This window comes from Rhinopithecus bieti, unplaced genomic scaffold, assembly GCF_001698545.2.
Source record: "Rhinopithecus bieti isolate Rb0 unplaced genomic scaffold, ASM169854v2 scaffold_14455, whole genome shotgun sequence".
In the NCBI taxonomy this organism is placed as follows: Eukaryota; Metazoa; Chordata; class Mammalia; order Primates; family Cercopithecidae; genus Rhinopithecus; species Rhinopithecus bieti.
The window spans coordinates 977,910-994,144 of record NW_016807905.1 but is presented as its reverse complement, the minus strand read 5'-3'; the positions used below and the strand labels follow the sequence as shown (position 1 = coordinate 994,144).

The 16,235-nt window shown below is 48.9% G+C and overlaps 1 protein-coding gene across 3 annotated transcripts; it reads right to left on the bottom strand.

The window, feature by feature from the left end:
* Positions 1–207: 207 nt before the first annotated feature.
* On the bottom strand, positions 208–8,644 carry LOC108537004 (BPI fold-containing family A member 1). 3 transcript variants are annotated; one of them, XM_017884126.1, is made up of 10 exons: positions 8,631–8,644; positions 7,422–7,456; positions 5,560–5,734; positions 5,223–5,379; positions 3,557–3,664; positions 3,082–3,234; positions 1,981–2,065; positions 1,339–1,402; positions 888–963; positions 211–353 (listed from the first exon to the last, which is right to left on the bottom strand). In XM_017884126.1, exons 3-9 carry the CDS (start codon positions 5,717–5,719, stop codon positions 923–925), a joined length of 768 nt encoding a protein of 255 aa, XP_017739615.1. In that variant the 5' UTR covers positions 5,720–5,734; positions 7,422–7,456; positions 8,631–8,644; the 3' UTR covers positions 211–353; positions 888–922. The 3 variants fall into 3 exon arrangements, with proteins under 3 accessions (XP_017739613.1, XP_017739614.1, XP_017739615.1); XM_017884124.1 differs by lacking the exon at positions 8,631–8,644 and having other exon boundaries at positions 208–408; positions 7,422–7,515; XM_017884125.1 differs by lacking the exon at positions 8,631–8,644 and having other exon boundaries at positions 208–392; positions 7,422–7,515.
* Between the last annotated feature and the right edge of the window lie 7,591 nt (positions 8,645–16,235).

The following is a 16,235-nucleotide window of genomic DNA, read 5'->3' as shown; positions in this document are numbered from 1 at the left end:
TACCCTGAACGCCTTATCCCCCCTTTCTAAGGATGCCTGGGAAAGGCTTCTGAAATCCACACACACTTGAACACCTCCCTGACCTGCTCAAGACTATTCAGATCTACGAAGTAGGTGCCAAACTCTGTGCCATGGCCCCAATCACCCAGGCCAGGGCTCTTTCCAACCCAGGAGCCCTCAAGTGATGGTGAAGGATGACAAAGTCCCTGATGCAGAAGAAGCCATTTTATTAGGTGGGGCACGTGGGATGTTACACACACCTGGTGGGAAAGGAGAGGGAGCAGGTTCCTCGGAGAGAAGGCGACTGTGTCATCTTCCAGCACATGGGTCAGTCATCTGTGAGCACTGGGAAGCTGGACCAGAGGGAATGGATTAAGCAGCAAGAAATAGTTCTGTTGGGGGAAGACCCTAATCGGGATGGAGACTCAAGGTCAGTGAGTGTTACTGGTATTGACTCATCATCAAACTCATGCCTCAAAGGGACAGGAGGAGGCCAAGACCCTGGGAAAGGCATCAGGCCTGGGGTCAGGGCTCCGTGTGCGTGTGTTTGAGTGAGTGTGTGTCTGTGTATCCACGTGTACTTGCGTGTGGTGAGTCTACCGATGTGTGCGTGTGTGAGTATGCTGGTGTGAGAGTGTGTGCATCTGTATCAGTGGCCATGTGTCTGGGCATTTGTGTGTGTGTTTCTCCTGGTAGCTGTGTTGCTGTGCTGCCTGCATCCTTCCACCTGTCAGCTTTTCTGTGGATTTCTCTGTGCATCCCTGTGTGTACCTCTGTAGATGTTTGTCTCTTTCTTTGGATGTCATTGTCCCAAGCTGCCGGCTGCCTTCTACCAGGAGAAGAACAGCCAGCCCCCAAAATCCTGGGGTGTGGGGAGGGGCACTTACCAGCTCAGCAGAGGCCAGGCCCCTTCCTGGAAGGCTTAGACCTTGATGACAAACTGTAGTCCGTGGATCAGCATGTCTAGAAAAACAAACAAACAAACAAGCAATAAAAAAACAGACCACAGTCATGATCTCAACGTGAAGGAGTCCACATTCCTAAAGGTGGGGAGCCAGGGAATGGAGGCCTCTGGAGATCCGACTATGTTCAGCATGCTTGGAGGAAGCCAGGCCTCCTTCTACTAACCAGCCCAGCTGTCCTCAGTGTCAGGGCTGAGACAGGAGACACGGTGTCTATCTCAAAATCATCTGGATTATTCCGGGGAAAAAGAAGCCCAAAATGGAGAGAGTTGAGGCCAGCGGGACCTAGTATCCTAGGGTATGCAGGAAAAAAACTCTTTGGGGGAAGTTGCTGCTCCTGCAGAGGGGGACAGAGGGCTGGAAAGCAGGTACTTACTGGCAATGTCATGCACCAGGGTGACGTCCAAGCCACTGAGAACCTCATTGACCAGAGGGCACACCTGGCCAGGGGCAGGGAGGGGAGTTAGGCAGAGCGGCACCCTGGAGCAGCAGAATCCCAAGCGGGGGTTCTCTGGGGAAATTTTCTGTCATTTTTCAGTGTGAAAGTGATTCTAAGCAATCCCACAGATCAATGACCACACATGCACAAGGAGAAACTGGAGGCATGAGGGATGTTGTGAAGGACCCCAAATCACACAAGCCCAGTGTTCACTCTGTGACATCACATCTGATTCTATGTAGAGTGGAGTGCTCTGGTTATAGGAGACACCCAGGCATAGGTTGGAAGACTGTGGCCATAGAAAGCTGGACAGGGAACTTCTCCAACTCAGAACAGGGCCCAATCCTTTTCAGCTTCAGTGTGGACAGGCAGGGCCTGGCCTAGAGCAGAGACTCATCAATGCATTTGGAAAGATGTAAAGAAGAAACATGGACAGATGGATCAATGGACAAATAGATTGATGAATGGAAGTTACTTATCAAATTGAAGGACTCGGACCCACTCAGCCCGGGGCTTTGTTTCAGTGCAAGAAGTTCTAAAACTTGGTTTAGATTGGGGATCCCCACCTTGCCCACTTACCTTGCCCTGAACCAACTCAGGCAGGACTTTATTCAAGATCCCTGTGAGGCTGTCCAGAAGACCTTGAATGGGGAGGGGGCCAAGTCTGAAAGAGAAAAGCCATGGGTGATGCCGGGACCTGGAGTTGGTGTGGAGAAGGCTCCAAAGGGGGCCATTGTGAACCCCACAGTGAACCCCACTGTGAACCCCACAGTCTCAACACTCAGTCACTAAAGCAGAGCTTTGTCCATCCACACCCGTGTGCAGGCCAACAGCAAGGGTCCTATTGAAAGGGAGTTACATTTGTGTACAGCAGTGCACACACAGGTATGTGTAGGATAAACACATGGTTCTCAGAAAAAGCAGGTGTCAATAAGGCTTTGCAGAGTCCATAAACGAATGGATACTACTTAGTATGTAGTTGTCATGAAGATCCAATGAGATGACACATGTGAAGCCCAATGTATGTGCTCATTAAAAGTTAACCACGTGGGCAACTTTTGCAAAATAGGTATGACATAGTCTCCCCATGGGACAGGTAACTGAAATAAGTAACCTAGTTAGGATCCATGTCTATTTTACCCCTTACTGGGACAAAGCACTTTCATACCTATTATCTTGGTAGATTCTATCAATAACTCCAATGCAGTTCCATACTGCAGATAAGTAAGCTTAGAACTAAATTGGAGAAGCACTACCCAAGTTCACATAGGAAGCCCTCGATCCCCATTCCTATGTAACATGCAGGGCTTAAACTCCAATTTCTTGTTGCTAGATCCAGCATAAAATTGGTTATCTTGATCTAAGAAGGGATAAGTGACTACTTATCTATCTATTTATCTATGTATCTATCTATCTAACCATCCATCCATCTATCTGTTCATCCTTCTCTCCATCCACCCAACCAACTAACCATCTGTCAGTCCTTCCATCCATCCATCCATCCATCCATCCATCCATCCATCCATCCATCCATCTTTCCACCCTCCCTCCTTCCCATCCATTTTCCCACCCTTTCAGCCTCTCACTCATCTATTCTGTCATTGTCCCAGCTTTCTAACCATCCATCCAGCATCACACCATGTCATCTCTGGGCAGGAGAAGCTGCTCCTCTGGCCTCACCCATCAAGCAGAGAGATATGCAGGCTTCCAGGGGAATGGGTGCAGTCACCAAGGACCAGGTGGATCCTCTCCTGCTTATCTCTCACGGCTAAGATTTCTGCAGTGATGTTCAGCTTCACAGCCAGCCTCAACAGACTTGCACCAACCAGGGGCCTGCAAAGGAGACAGCCCCACTGGTATCTGGCTCCACTATATTCCAAGGAAGAGGGTTATTTTCTCCTTGCCAAGAATGCTAGCCTCACCTCCCTCCATCTTGCCCGCAGTTGTACTTATCTCATTTTCTAGCAGAAGAAATAAAGGCTCAAGAGGTCAAGTGAGTTTTCCAAGTGACCCAAGGCTGCTCAGCATAGCAGCAAATAAGCTGAAGTTGGAGGCTTAGGTCTGTTAGACTCCAATACCCCTGTTATGGTTACCCATGGTCACCAGGGTCTCCCTTGGTGAGCCATCCTCTCACCCCCTCTTGGGACCCACTCACGTATTCACTTGGAGATTTATGCCGAGAGGGATGGTGACATAGAGACGGTGGCCATCAGGGCTCTGCACAAGGCCAAGTTCCAGCAGCTGGGGGTCAGTGACCTTTATACTGTCCAGGGAGTAATATCGGAGGGGGAAATATTAGCTCCTCTAACTCCAAATCCAGAAACCATCTTTAACTTAACAGTACTCATCCCAGAGGTAGAACTTCCCACCCAGGATAGGGAGATGGGAGGGGAGTCTTGCAGCCTAAGCTACGTGGGTTCTGAGTCACACATCAGGTCTTTTCCGGTTTCTGCCCTGGAACAGATCTGACACACACACAGGACCCTTTCCTCATCTCCAGTCTATGAGGTATTCAGGACAGCAACTGTGTCTGGATTATATTTGCATCCTATATGCCAGCTAAGAGCCTTACAAAGAAAGTGGCTACTTCATATTAATTGATTGTGGATTGATGAGAAGGTGGATAGCAGATATGTGGGTGGATGGTTGGAAGAGTAAGTGATTAGGTAGAAGGATGAATAACTGGATGACAGATTGGTCAGTGGATGAATGAATGATTTGCAGGTGCAACTGGAAGTAAATCTGCACAAACACTTATGGGTAAGAATCACCCACCCTGTCAGGTGGCTGATCACCAATGTTTATCATGGGGATTGAGGAGCAGGAAGTCAGGGAGAGTGCAGAAAGGGTGGAAGGAAGCCTTTCTCCCATTGTCCTATCTTTCCAACCATCCATCCATCATCACACCCTGTTGTCTCCAGGAGAAGCCAGCCCTCTGACCTCACCCACCAAGCAGGGAGGCCATTTGATGGGTGAGGCCATTCACTGAGCCAGCCACTGTGCCAGGTGATTTACACCTTTTCCAGTCCTCCCAACAGACTTTCTCTGTGGGCTCTATAATCTATATTTTACAGATGGAGAAACCAAGCACAGAGAGACAGGGTGTCCTGTCCCAGGTCATCCAACAAGTACATTTGAAAATCGAAGTCAAGAAGTCTGTCCGTCTCTAAGTCAGGGAGCGAGACCCTGGGTGGGTAGGATTTTGGAAATGGTTTGATCCAGTCCTATCCAGGACCCAGGCTCTCCCAGCTCACTGGCATCAAGTTTCCATTCTTGCTTTTTGCTTTATGAGCTCTTGGGTGTCTCATGGGAAACACCACATTAGAGCTTTCCATGGACATCACACTGTTCTTCATCACATTGATATCATCAAGGTGGGAAGGTTACACTCTCACTTACATCAAAGGCCGTCTGTGTTCTAAGGGATTTCACAGGTGGAGAGAAAAAAATGACCACAGTGTAGTGGGAAGAGCCTTGGCTTTGGACTTAGGAAAGTAGAGTGAGAGCCTTACTCACTTGGTATCACTCTAGCAGCGGGAACACAAGCACCTCTGTGCCTTGGTTTTCCCATTTGCAAACTGGAGATTATTAAATTGACCTCAGAGGGTAGTTGTGAGGATTACAGATGATGCTGGGGCCTCAGGACATGCCTAGAACTGAGGGCATTGCTGGTTTGCCAGACTGGAGATGGGTCTCAGAACTGAGTCCTGGCTCCCCCTTCAGGCTGCCACCTCACTGCTTCAGTGCCACTGCCTGGGGCTGGCAGATCTTCACCTGGGGTTCCCTGGTGGAGACCAAAGCTCTATTTTAGGACAACTTACTCAATGATGTTCAGGCCAGGGATCACTGATGTCACTTTCCCAAGCAGTCCCCCAAGGAGGCCACCAGAAGTACCTCCTCCAGGCTTCAGGATGTCCAGGAGCGGAAGGTTTTCCAGAATGCCCAACAGGCCCCCAGAGAGCAGGCCATTGCCGAGGGCTGGAAATGGGCATAAGGGTCTCTGGGGATCAGATCTGACAATTCCAGATCCTCAGGCCCCCTCCCCCATCCAGCCCTGTCCCTCCCCACTTCGCAGGGTTGGACACTCTCTCTCTCTCTCTCTCTCTCTCACACACACACACACACACACACCCCTGAAAGAGGTTGTCACAGACTCACCATTTGTCAAGCTTCCTGCAAGACCTGTGGGACTCAAGGGCAGGGCTGGATTCACAGTCAAGGGCAGGGCCTGGTCCAGGGGCACAGGCAGGCCTCCAAACTGGGCTATGGTCTGGGCTAACAGCCCGTAGAAGACAATGAAGACCCCAGTTTGAAACATCTTTGCTCTTAGTATCTGTGGACAGAATGACAAGTCCAACAGGGCATGGATATCAGAGAGGAATTTATCCACCACCTGCCCCTGCCGCCTGGGGGGTGGGGTTGTCATTCATTTGCTCCCCAGAACACCAGTGGGTCACTAGTAATAGCTAACACTGCTGAACAATTTCTCCTTGCCAGGCAGCAGGCTGACTGCTTTACACAATTTCATCTTCATCACAACCCTAAGACATGGGCACCTGTTACCTGCATTGCACAGGTGAGGGCTGCTGATCAGGGGCCTAAAAAGGAGACAGCCCCACTGGTATCCGGCTCCAGCACATTCCAAGGAAGAGGGTTTTTTCCTCCTTGCCAAGAATCCCAGCCTCACCTCACTCCATCTTGCCCACAGTTCCCTTGTCTGATTTTCCAGTAGGAGAAACCAAGGCTCACAGAGGTCAAGTGAGTTTCCAGTTGGGAGTTTCAAATGTACTGCCATCCCCTCTTGAAACCCACTCATGTACCCGAGTACCACTCATGTACCCAAGTACTCATGGCCTGAGTGTGGGTAACTTTCCCCAAGGTCACAAGTACACAGTGGAGAGAGGATTAGAAGCTAGAGCCAGGTGAACTCTCTGTTAAATTAAGTAACCATCAGATTTATCCTCCAATCAGGCTTGCTTCAATGGCTTGAATCATTGCTGCTCTTCAGACAAAGCAAGTGAGAAGGGTTAAACATGTAAGTGCTGAAGAACTGAGCTGTTTTGCATCATCCCCGTTCAGTCCTTTGGCCTGATGGTTGGTGGATGCCCTTGAAAGTCACACAACATAGGGATCGCATGGCCACAGCCACCATCTCATGCAGACCTGTGTTGGGGAATTCCTGGGGCCATCAGAGTCTTCATTGCATGCAAAGAACCAGGGGACCAAAGAGGGGTAGTGACTTTCCCAAGGTCATAGAATAAATTGATGGTAGAGCTGTGGTTGAAGGCAGGTCTCCCAACCCTCCCCTCACCCAAGACACAAACATGCATTCTATTGTTTTGACACCTTTCTCTTCTTCTTCAAGCTGCCCTAGAGGAATTCTGGGCACCCCCTGAGGTTTGGCTTGCAGACCTCTCACAGGTCTATTTGGCAGCCAGCGAAGTTGTCCAGAGCCAGCACTAGTACCCACACTTTGGAGACAACTGGCGGCTTTGTGCAAAATTCCATCTATTGGCTGACTCAGCTAAAGCTCCATTCTTGTGGTGGAAGGCTTGGAAATGAAAGGTCTTTTGGTCCAAAGAGCCAGTTGTGCCCTTCCTAGAGAGGTAACTTTGACCACGGCCTCTGAATCTCTTTTGGGCAACAGACCCTTTATGAATCCAATGGAAGCTAAAGATCCTAGTCTCAGAAAAATGCATCAAAATGTTTAAAATTGGGAGAAGAATTTTAGGAGGTTTCTGGATCATCTGTATCCACATTGTGGTAACCTCAAGTTAAAACTTTTGCCTTAGGGGCTTTGATTTAGGGCATTAATAGTGCTCATTTTGTATCAATATTACTGGTCTCTTAGGACAGCAGAGCAAATGGCCATTCCCATATTCCTGACCCTGGCCAGGTCTGTTTTTCTTGCATGGCCCCCAGTGAGTGATCTTGAGTACGATCTGCCTGCCCCACAGTGAGGAGCCTGAGATCCCTGCCGTCAAGGGTAGCAGAGGGGCCGCAGAATGGACAGCTCTTACCTGGACTTCTTAGAGGTCTCAGCAGCTGTCCTGGTCTCCTCTGTCTCCCCCACTCACTTCTGCTGAGGAGGCAGCCTCTTTTATAGTATGGGGACCAGGAAGCGTGTGTTGGGTGATGGGTTTCTAGATAATTGAGAATTCTGCAATCTGGCGGCGTCTTTCAGGGCTCTCCAAAGTAAATAATTGCCAATCACATTAGCAGGTGGGACGGTTAAACTATTTGGTTGACAAGATAAACAGAAAAACCTGAGATGGGATGTTACTCAAGACTTCATGGTTTCCTGACCGGGGCCAAGGTTGGGGACCCACGCTCCCTAGGGAGCTTCGAGCATTGAAAGGAGCAGCCAGTCAGAGTCCAGGAAGGGACCTCAGTCTCATCTGTTGGACTCTTTCCTCTCCTGCTGTAATTTTTTTTGCTCCAATTGTTGGAGGATTCTTTCTCCTAAAGGGTCAAAAGAGACACTGCATCCTACATCTGGGGTGTGTCTCCATTCCAGGGATTCTCCTGCCTCAGCCTCCTGAGTAGCTGAGACTACAGGCAAGTGCCACCACACCCCACAAAGTTTTTGTATTTTTAGTAGAGATGGGGTTTCACCATGTTGGTGAAACACAGTGGGTCTCCTGTTGTCAGAGCCCCTGTTGCACATCAGGAGCTCTCTGTCCTCACAAGAACCCTGAGAGGGAGAGGTTACTGCTCCTCTTTTATAGAGGAGAAAACTGAGATCCAGTGGGGACAAGTGCCCAAAGACCCAGAGAGGATGCAGCACAGTTAGAATGCAACTGACTGGAGAATGAAAACAACAAAAACAGTGCCAACAGCGGACACTGGCCGAGCTCCTGCTATATGCCCAGCCTGCCACGGTGTTCACATGCAGCATCTCACAAAATCCTCCCAGCCCTGTACTCCTATTCTACAAGGGGGAAACTGAGGCTGAGTGTGAGGCGAGCTGTCCAGAGATGCACTGCTGGCCTGGGGTGAGACATCCACACTTGGGTCCTTTCCCCGTATCACTGTGCTGAGACGAAGGTGCCTCCCCACACTTGCTGGCCGTTTTGATTTCCTCACTTGTGAACTTTATGCTTTCATGCTTCCCTTTTTATTTTTTAAATTTTCACTTAATTTTTATTCTATTTTATTTTATTTTGAGACAGAGTCTTGCTCTGTCAACCAGGCTTGAGCGCAGTGGTGTGATCTCAGCTCACGACAACCTCCACCTCCCGGGTTCAAGCGATTCTCCTGCCTCAGCCTCCTGAGTAGCTGGGACTACAGGCAAGTGCCACCACACCCCACAAAGTTTTTGTATTTTTAGTAGAGACGGGGTTTCACTATGGTGGCCAAGCTGGCCTCGAACTCCTGACCTCAGATGACCCACCTCGGCCTCCCAAAGTGCTGGGCCACTTCTCTTTTATATCCTGGAAAAGACTTTCTGGGTTCCCAGGCCTGGAGGATCCTGTGGCATCCTGGTCTCTATCCTACCCTTTCTTCTACCTTTCCCTAAATGTTAGAGTAATCAGGCATTTATCCCCACCACTTGGGCCCTTGGAGTCTGTTTAACAGATGAAAAGATGAAGACACAGGAAGGCCAAGGTCCTGGACCAGTGAGCGCAGCAAAACCTAACATTTTATAAGCAAAAGTGGAGAGAGAAGGAAGAAATATGCATTTATTAAGCACTGACTGCATGCCAGGTGCTCTCCATATTTGAACTTCATCTTCTTCAGGAGTGGTTGGTATTGTTGTCTCTCATACATTGGATGAGGAGGCTGAGGGTCAGAAGGGGTGACTGCTTCCTGGAGACACACAGCGAGTGAGTGTTGGAGTCAGTTGACCCCACCACCCTCCATGTCTTTCTGAGTCCCTGGTAATCAGTGGGCCATACTGCCTCCCTCACACTAGGCCTTTCCTGGCCTGCTCCACTGCTCTCCAGATTCTGGGTGGTGCGTCCAAGGGTTTGGGGCCGTGGCTTTGACCTTAATTATCCATTCCAGGTACTTGCTGGACTCTGCCCACATCTTGTACATGGCAGTCATCCTCACAGTGGTCCCATCGTATAACTCTTGTGGGTTGGGTCAGGTTGCTACTATCCTTGTGGGGAAACTGAGGCAGATAAGGCAAGGAATTAATAGAGTTTGTGCAGCCAGTTAATGAAAGCTTACACCCTCTGGTTTGAGGTCGGGAGGCTGTGTCTGTATTGCAGCCGAAAGTGGGTGAATTTGGGCTCAAACGGCTCTGGTTCAAATCCTACAACCCTGGGCAAGTCAGTCCAGTCCCCTGAACTTCATTCGTTTCCTCGCCTGTAAAATTTGGGGAGAATAAAATCCACCTCACAGGGCTATGGGGAGATGATGTCTGGGGAGCTGGTATGAATCACAGTTCATAAACTCGGGCGTCCACACATCTTTCTGATTTATCTGTACTTTACCATTTCAAATGCCATTTTGCTCAGGAACAGAAATGTCCCCATTCCCCCCTGGGGTTTCATGTCTGTGCTAGGGGCTTCATTTGTGCCAAGGGGGCTGCCTGTCCCTGTTTTTGGCTGGCAATACAGAGACAGCCATGTGCCATCTGCTCCTAGACTGCGGAGACACTATACTTCCCTCCTGGTGAAAGGTCCCTTGGGATTTAGCATTTACTTTCAACTCCTTCACAAGACACAGAATTGTTCTGCTGTTTGCCAGTTCCTTGGGCCTGATACAGGACTGTGAGGGTCTGCCCAAGCCCACCTGCCTGGATCCATCTAGACCTTCCCGTTACCCTTCTCTCCCCGGAGTCTCATCCTCTCTTCTGGCTCAGGCTCTGGGAGGGAGCGTGGACACAGACACCCTCTGTCCCTGGATCCCACACATGTGCCTGGGATTCTGTTCCCTTCCTCCCACGCCCAGGTCTGCCTGGGAGCAGCAAGGGTCTGAGTCACCATCAGAACCCACCAGAACTATGCTCCTTCCAGTTCTCCTGGACCCTCACAATTCACCATCCCAACATAGGGCATTTTCTAGTCTTGTGGGCAGGAAGTTTTGTTTCAACTTCATTATGTGTGTGCTGTTCTCAGACTCTCCTATGCCCTGAGTTTAACAAGTCAAAAGCCAAGACTATAAAAACAAAAAAACTGGCCGGGCGCGGTGGCTCAAGCCTGTAATCCCAGCACTTTGGGAGGCCGAGACGGGCGGATCACGAGGTCAGGAGATCGAGACCATCCTGGCTAACACGGTGAAACCCTGTCTCTACTAAAAAATACAAAAAAACTAGCCGGGCGAGGTGGCAGGTGCCTGTAGTCCCAGCTACTCTGCAGGCTGAGGCAGGAGAATAGCGTGAACCTGGGAGGCGGAGCTTGCAGTGAGCTGAGATCTGGCCACTGCACTCCAGCCTGGGCGACAGAGCAAGACTCCGTCTCAAAACAAAACAAAACAAAAAAACTTACAGTAAAACTGACTTCTTTTAGTGGTATGGTCCTTTGAGTCTTACCACGTATATAGTCAGCCACCATCATAATCAGAGTACAGAACAGTTCCATCCTCCCAAAAAACACTCTAATGGGTCCCTTTACAGCCACACCCTGCCCCCATCTGCTGTCAACCACCTGTTTGTTCTCTGTCACTACCACTACCACTTTATCAAAAACTCAGGCTCCTGAAAGTCAAGAGCCTTGTTTCTGCTTCTGTTGAAACTGCTCTCCCTTGTGGCCACAGGGACTGCATGCTCCATGCCCTGAACAGGGGAAAGGTCTCAAGGCACCAGGAAACAAATGGAAGGACACACCATGAACGTTTTAAGAGGTTAATCCCACACTGGTGACATCAATACCCTCCCCATGTGTTTCTCAGAAACTGTAAGTGGTGCCTTTCCTTCCTACTTCTCAGATTGCAATTGTGTTTGGAAGCCTTTGCTGAGGGTGTTTTGTCAATCAAGAGATCCATGTCTGGCCAGGTGTGGTGGTTCACACCTGTAATCTCAGCACTTTGGGAGGCCCAGGCGGGTGCATCATTTGAGGTCAGGAGTTTAAGACCAGCCTGGCCAACATGGCGAAACCCCATCTCTACTAAAAATACAATTAGCTGGGCATTAGTGGTGTGCACCTGTAAACCCAGCTACTCGGGAGGCTGAGGCAGGAGAACTGCTTGAGCCTGGGAGGTGGAGGTTGCAGTGAGCTGAGATTGCGTCACTGCATTTCATTCTGGGCGACAGAGTGAGACTCTGTCTCAAACAAACAAACAAACAAACAAAAGATCCATTTCTAAAGGGCAGAATTGGTTTGATTTTTCAAAGGGCTCTGACCTATGGTAGTATGCAAGGTCTCTTCTCCAGAATGTGAGAATGGGATGTGGGATCTCCTCCCCAGGAGAAAGCTCAGGGTGGGGACTGAGTTAGAGAGGGTCTTCAGATGGACTTGGAAGCTCCAGAGCATTCCCAGAGAGCCAGGAACCCCAACTTCGATTAAAAAAATGTATATTATCAAGTAGGGTTTGCTTCAGGCAAGCTTCCCTTGCTTTTGAGATTAATCTTTGCACTTGCTTTTAAAGTGCAAAAAAAAAAAAAAAAAAAAAAAAATACTACTACTAATGATAACTTTTTGTGAGACACTAGTGCTTTATGCCACCTATAACAAGTCTGTGGGGAAACTGAGGCTCAGGGAGGGCAGTGATCTGCCCAGGGTCATCTCAGCTGGGAAGAGGTGAAGTCGGACTGTCATCTTTGGGTTCAGTGCCCTTACTTTAAGTACAAGTTTGCATCACAGTTTTCAGTTCAGTAGCACCTGCCCATCTTCCCTGGAGCCCTCCCGTTGATGGAGCGCTTCCCCTGCCAAACCCCCTCTTTTCTTCTTTTGAGACAGTTTCATTCTGTCGCCCAGGCTGAACCGTAGTGGTGCCATTACAGTTCACTGCAGCCTCGACCTCCCGAGCTCAGGTGATCCTCTCGCTTCAGCCTTCTGGGTAACTGGGACTTTAGGTGTGCACCACCATGTCTGGCTAATTTTCATGTTTTTTTGTGGAGACAGGGTTTTGCCATGTTGCATAGGCTCAAGTGATCTGCCTGTCTTGGCCTCTCAAGTGCTGGGATTACAGGTGTAAGCCACTGTGCACAGCTTTAAGAAATTTTACTGTAGTAAGAACACCTAACATGAGATCCACAGAGTTTTTTTTTTTTTAACACAGTCTTCCTTCTTTCTTCCTTTCTTTCTTTTCTTTCTTTCTCTCTTTCCTTCTTTCTTTCTCTTTTCTTCCTTTCTTTCTCTCTCTCTTTCTTTCTCTCTCTCTCTCCTTCCTTCCTTCTTTCTTTCTTCTTTTTTTCCTTCCTTCCTTCCTTCCTTCCTTCCTTCCTTCCTTCCTTCCTTCCTTCCTTTCTCTCTCTCTCTCTCTCGTCTTGCTCTGTCTCCTAGGCAGGAGTGCCGTGGCATGATCTCGGCTCACTGTAACTTCTGCCTCCCAGGTTCAAGTGATTCCTCGTGCCTCACCCTCCCAAGTAGCTGGGATTATAGGTGTGTGCCTCCATGCCCAGCTAATTTTTGTATTAATATTTTTAGTAGAGGCGGGGTTTCACCATGTTGATCAGACTGGTCTCAAACTCCTGACCTCAGGTGATTTGCCCCCCTCAGCCTCCCAAAGTGTTGGGATTACAGGTGTGAGCCACTGTGCCTGGCCTTAACAAAGTTTTAAGTGTACAATACAGCCTTGTTAACTGTAGGCACAATGTTGTATGACAGATCTCTAGAACTGATTTGTTGCACCCCCTCCAATTTGGGGAAACATATGTAGCTCCCAGCCCAATACCTGGCACAGAGTCAGTGCCTAGTAGTGGGAGGGCATGGAAGTTATCAGATACAGAGGGGCAGAGCCAGGACTGAGGTTCTGAACATTTGGGGCTGAACTGGAGCCTTAAACCATCCCCCAGTGTGAACCCCAGTATCCTAATAGAGGTCCATTGTCCAACAAACCCTTCCGGGAGGAAATGTAATGAGTCCGTGCTCCATGAACCTTAAAATGAAAACAGAATGCCAGAAACCCAAGGAGGTCCCTATAGGGAGCCCTGCGCCAGCCCAGAAAGAGTCAGGAGGAAGGCAGACAAAAGCTGCCTTCACCAGTGAACCAGGTAGCCTTGTTGGGGACCAGGCCTGGCCCTCCTGTGTTTGCTCTTTGAATCATGAGCAGGAAGAACCCTACAAGCTCACGGCTGGCAAGGGGAACATTAGCGTTTAGGGTTGCAAATCCCCAGTGAAGCATTTCGGATTAGGGAGCTTGAATTCAAAGACAGAGATGTGAGATTCTCCTGCCCTATTCTCATCTCTGAGCTGTTGACATTTCCTTATTTGAGCTTGTCAGTCCCACTGAACACATATTTCATCAGTCCCCACCGTGTGTATGCGTGAGTGTGTGTGTGGTTGGGTGGGGGGTGTTGGAAGGAAGGAAGGGAAGACCGGGAGGGAGGGAGGATTGACAGTGGTTGACAGCGTGGGCTCTAGAGCTGGCTGCCTGAGTGCAGTCAGTGTGGCCATTTCCTTACTGTGTGACCTTAGACAAGTGACTTTATTCTCCGAGCCTCAGGCTTCTCACGTATAAAGTGAGCTGAAATTTTGTATCTGGTGGGGTTGCTGGGAGGCATTGATAAGATGCTGGATGTAAGCTCTGAGCACCAAAAAGCTCTGGATATAACAAGTGTTTAATGTGTGTGCCACTGTGATTAATATGTGTGTTCTATTTTCCCTTGATTTCTCAGGTTGCTTTTTCAACTCTTGGTTGGAGGAGAGTGGAATCCATATTTAATAACTGAATAGTCAACAGTCAAATCATTAACAATGGATTAAATGACCTTTTTTTTTTTTTTTTTTGGTGAGATGGAGCCTCACTCTGTTGCCCAGACTGGAGTGCAGTGGAATGAACTTGGCTCACTGAACCTCTGCCTCCTGGGTTCAAGCAATTCTCCTGCCTCAGCTTCCTGAGTAACTGGAATTACAGGCAACAAAATCGCCATGCCTGGCTAATTTTTGTATTTTTAGTAGAGATGGAGTTTCACCATGTTGGCCAGGCTGGTCTCAAACTCCTGAGCTCAAATGATCCACCCACCCTGGCCTCCCAAAGAGCTGGGATTACAGGTATGAGCCACTGTGCCTGGCTGGATTAAGTGACATTTAATAAGCATTTTCCATGAACCCATCACATATGAAATATACTGCAAATGGTTTTTCATGGCTTTACTCCTTACAAGCATCCTGCGTTATAAATACTTATGTGGACTTTTTAGAGAGACACGGTCTTGCTCTATCACCAGGCTGGAGTGCAGTGTTGCAATCATAGCTCACTGTAACCTTGAACTCCTAGGCTCAAGCAATCCCCCTGCCTCAGCCTCCCAAGTAGCGGTGACTACAGGTGCGTGCTGCTGCCTCCAGCTACTTTTTCAAGCTTTTTGTAGACATAGGGTCTTGCTGCATTGCCTAGGCTGGTCTCGAACTCCTGGCCTCAAGCAATCCTCCAGCCTCAGCTGCCCAAAGTGTTGGGATTACAGGTGTGAGCCATCACAACCGGCCAATATTTTTATTGTCAAAATTGTTAAAGTGCATTACACGTAAGAAAAATGCATGTATGTAAATAGCTCAATGAATTTTCAGAAACCAAACATCCCTTCCCATACCCAGCACCTAGATCAGGAAACAGAATGTTATAAGCTCTCCAGAAGCCCCCTTCAATGCCCTCTTAGCATCTAACCCTTGCCCCAAGGTAACCACTATCTTATCTCTGGTGGCATGGATTAGTTTTGCTGTTTTGGGACTCACATAAATGGGAGATGCAACACGTGCCCTTTTGCCTGTGGCTTCTTTCATGTAATATTCTGTTTATGAGATTCGTCCATGTGGCTGTGGGCAATTGTAGGTCATTTCCATCACTATAGAGATTCCAGTGGGTGCCCATCCCACAAGATATCTGCCCATTCTATTTATTCATTCTTTTGATCGGCATGGGGAGATGCTGAGTTTGGGGTTACGATGAACGTTGCTGCTATGAGCTTCCTTGCCTTTTGCTCCACACATGCATGTATTTTTGCTGAGAATACACTAGGTAGTGGAATTGCTGAGTTGTAAAGCAAGCCTATGTTTAACTTTAGGAGATGCTTTATAAAGTGGTGGTAGAACTGATCTCGCACCAGCAGCGTTGGATGGCTTCTGTTGTTCCACATCTTGCAAGATTTCTATTCCCATTTTGCAAATGATGAAGACCAAAAGGTAACAAGCTTTGTCCCAAATGCAGCTAGTGGAGCCTAAGACTAGAATCCAACCACTCATTGAGCCACAAATATTTACTGAGCACGCACTCTGTGCCAGCTGTATGCTGGGACATGGGTCACCATGCTGCATGGCACCTACACCCTCATGGAACTGCCAGTTGGGCCGAATTGAAGGTGAGCTCAGGTGTGTTTGGTGCCCATGGTTTCACTTTTCCACTCTCTCACCCTTTCTCTACACCCCCTTGGAGCCCAGCAGTATTCTTGACACATATTAGGTGTCCAGTAAATATGGAATGAAAGAGTGAGAGAATGAGAAATCTTGGGCCGGGCGCGGTGGCTCAAGCCTGTAACCCCAGCACTTTGGGAGGCCGAGACGGGCGGATCACGAGGTCAGGAGATCGAGACCCTCCTGGCTAACACAGTGAAACCCCGTCTCTACTAAAAAAAATACAAAAAACTAGCCGGGCGAGGTGGCGGGCGCCTGTAGTCCCAGCTACTCAGGAGGTTGAGGCAGGAGAATGGCGTAAACCCGGGAGGCGGAGCTTGCAGTGAGCTGCGATCTGGCCACTGCACTCCAGCCTGGGCAACAGAGCAAGACTCTGTC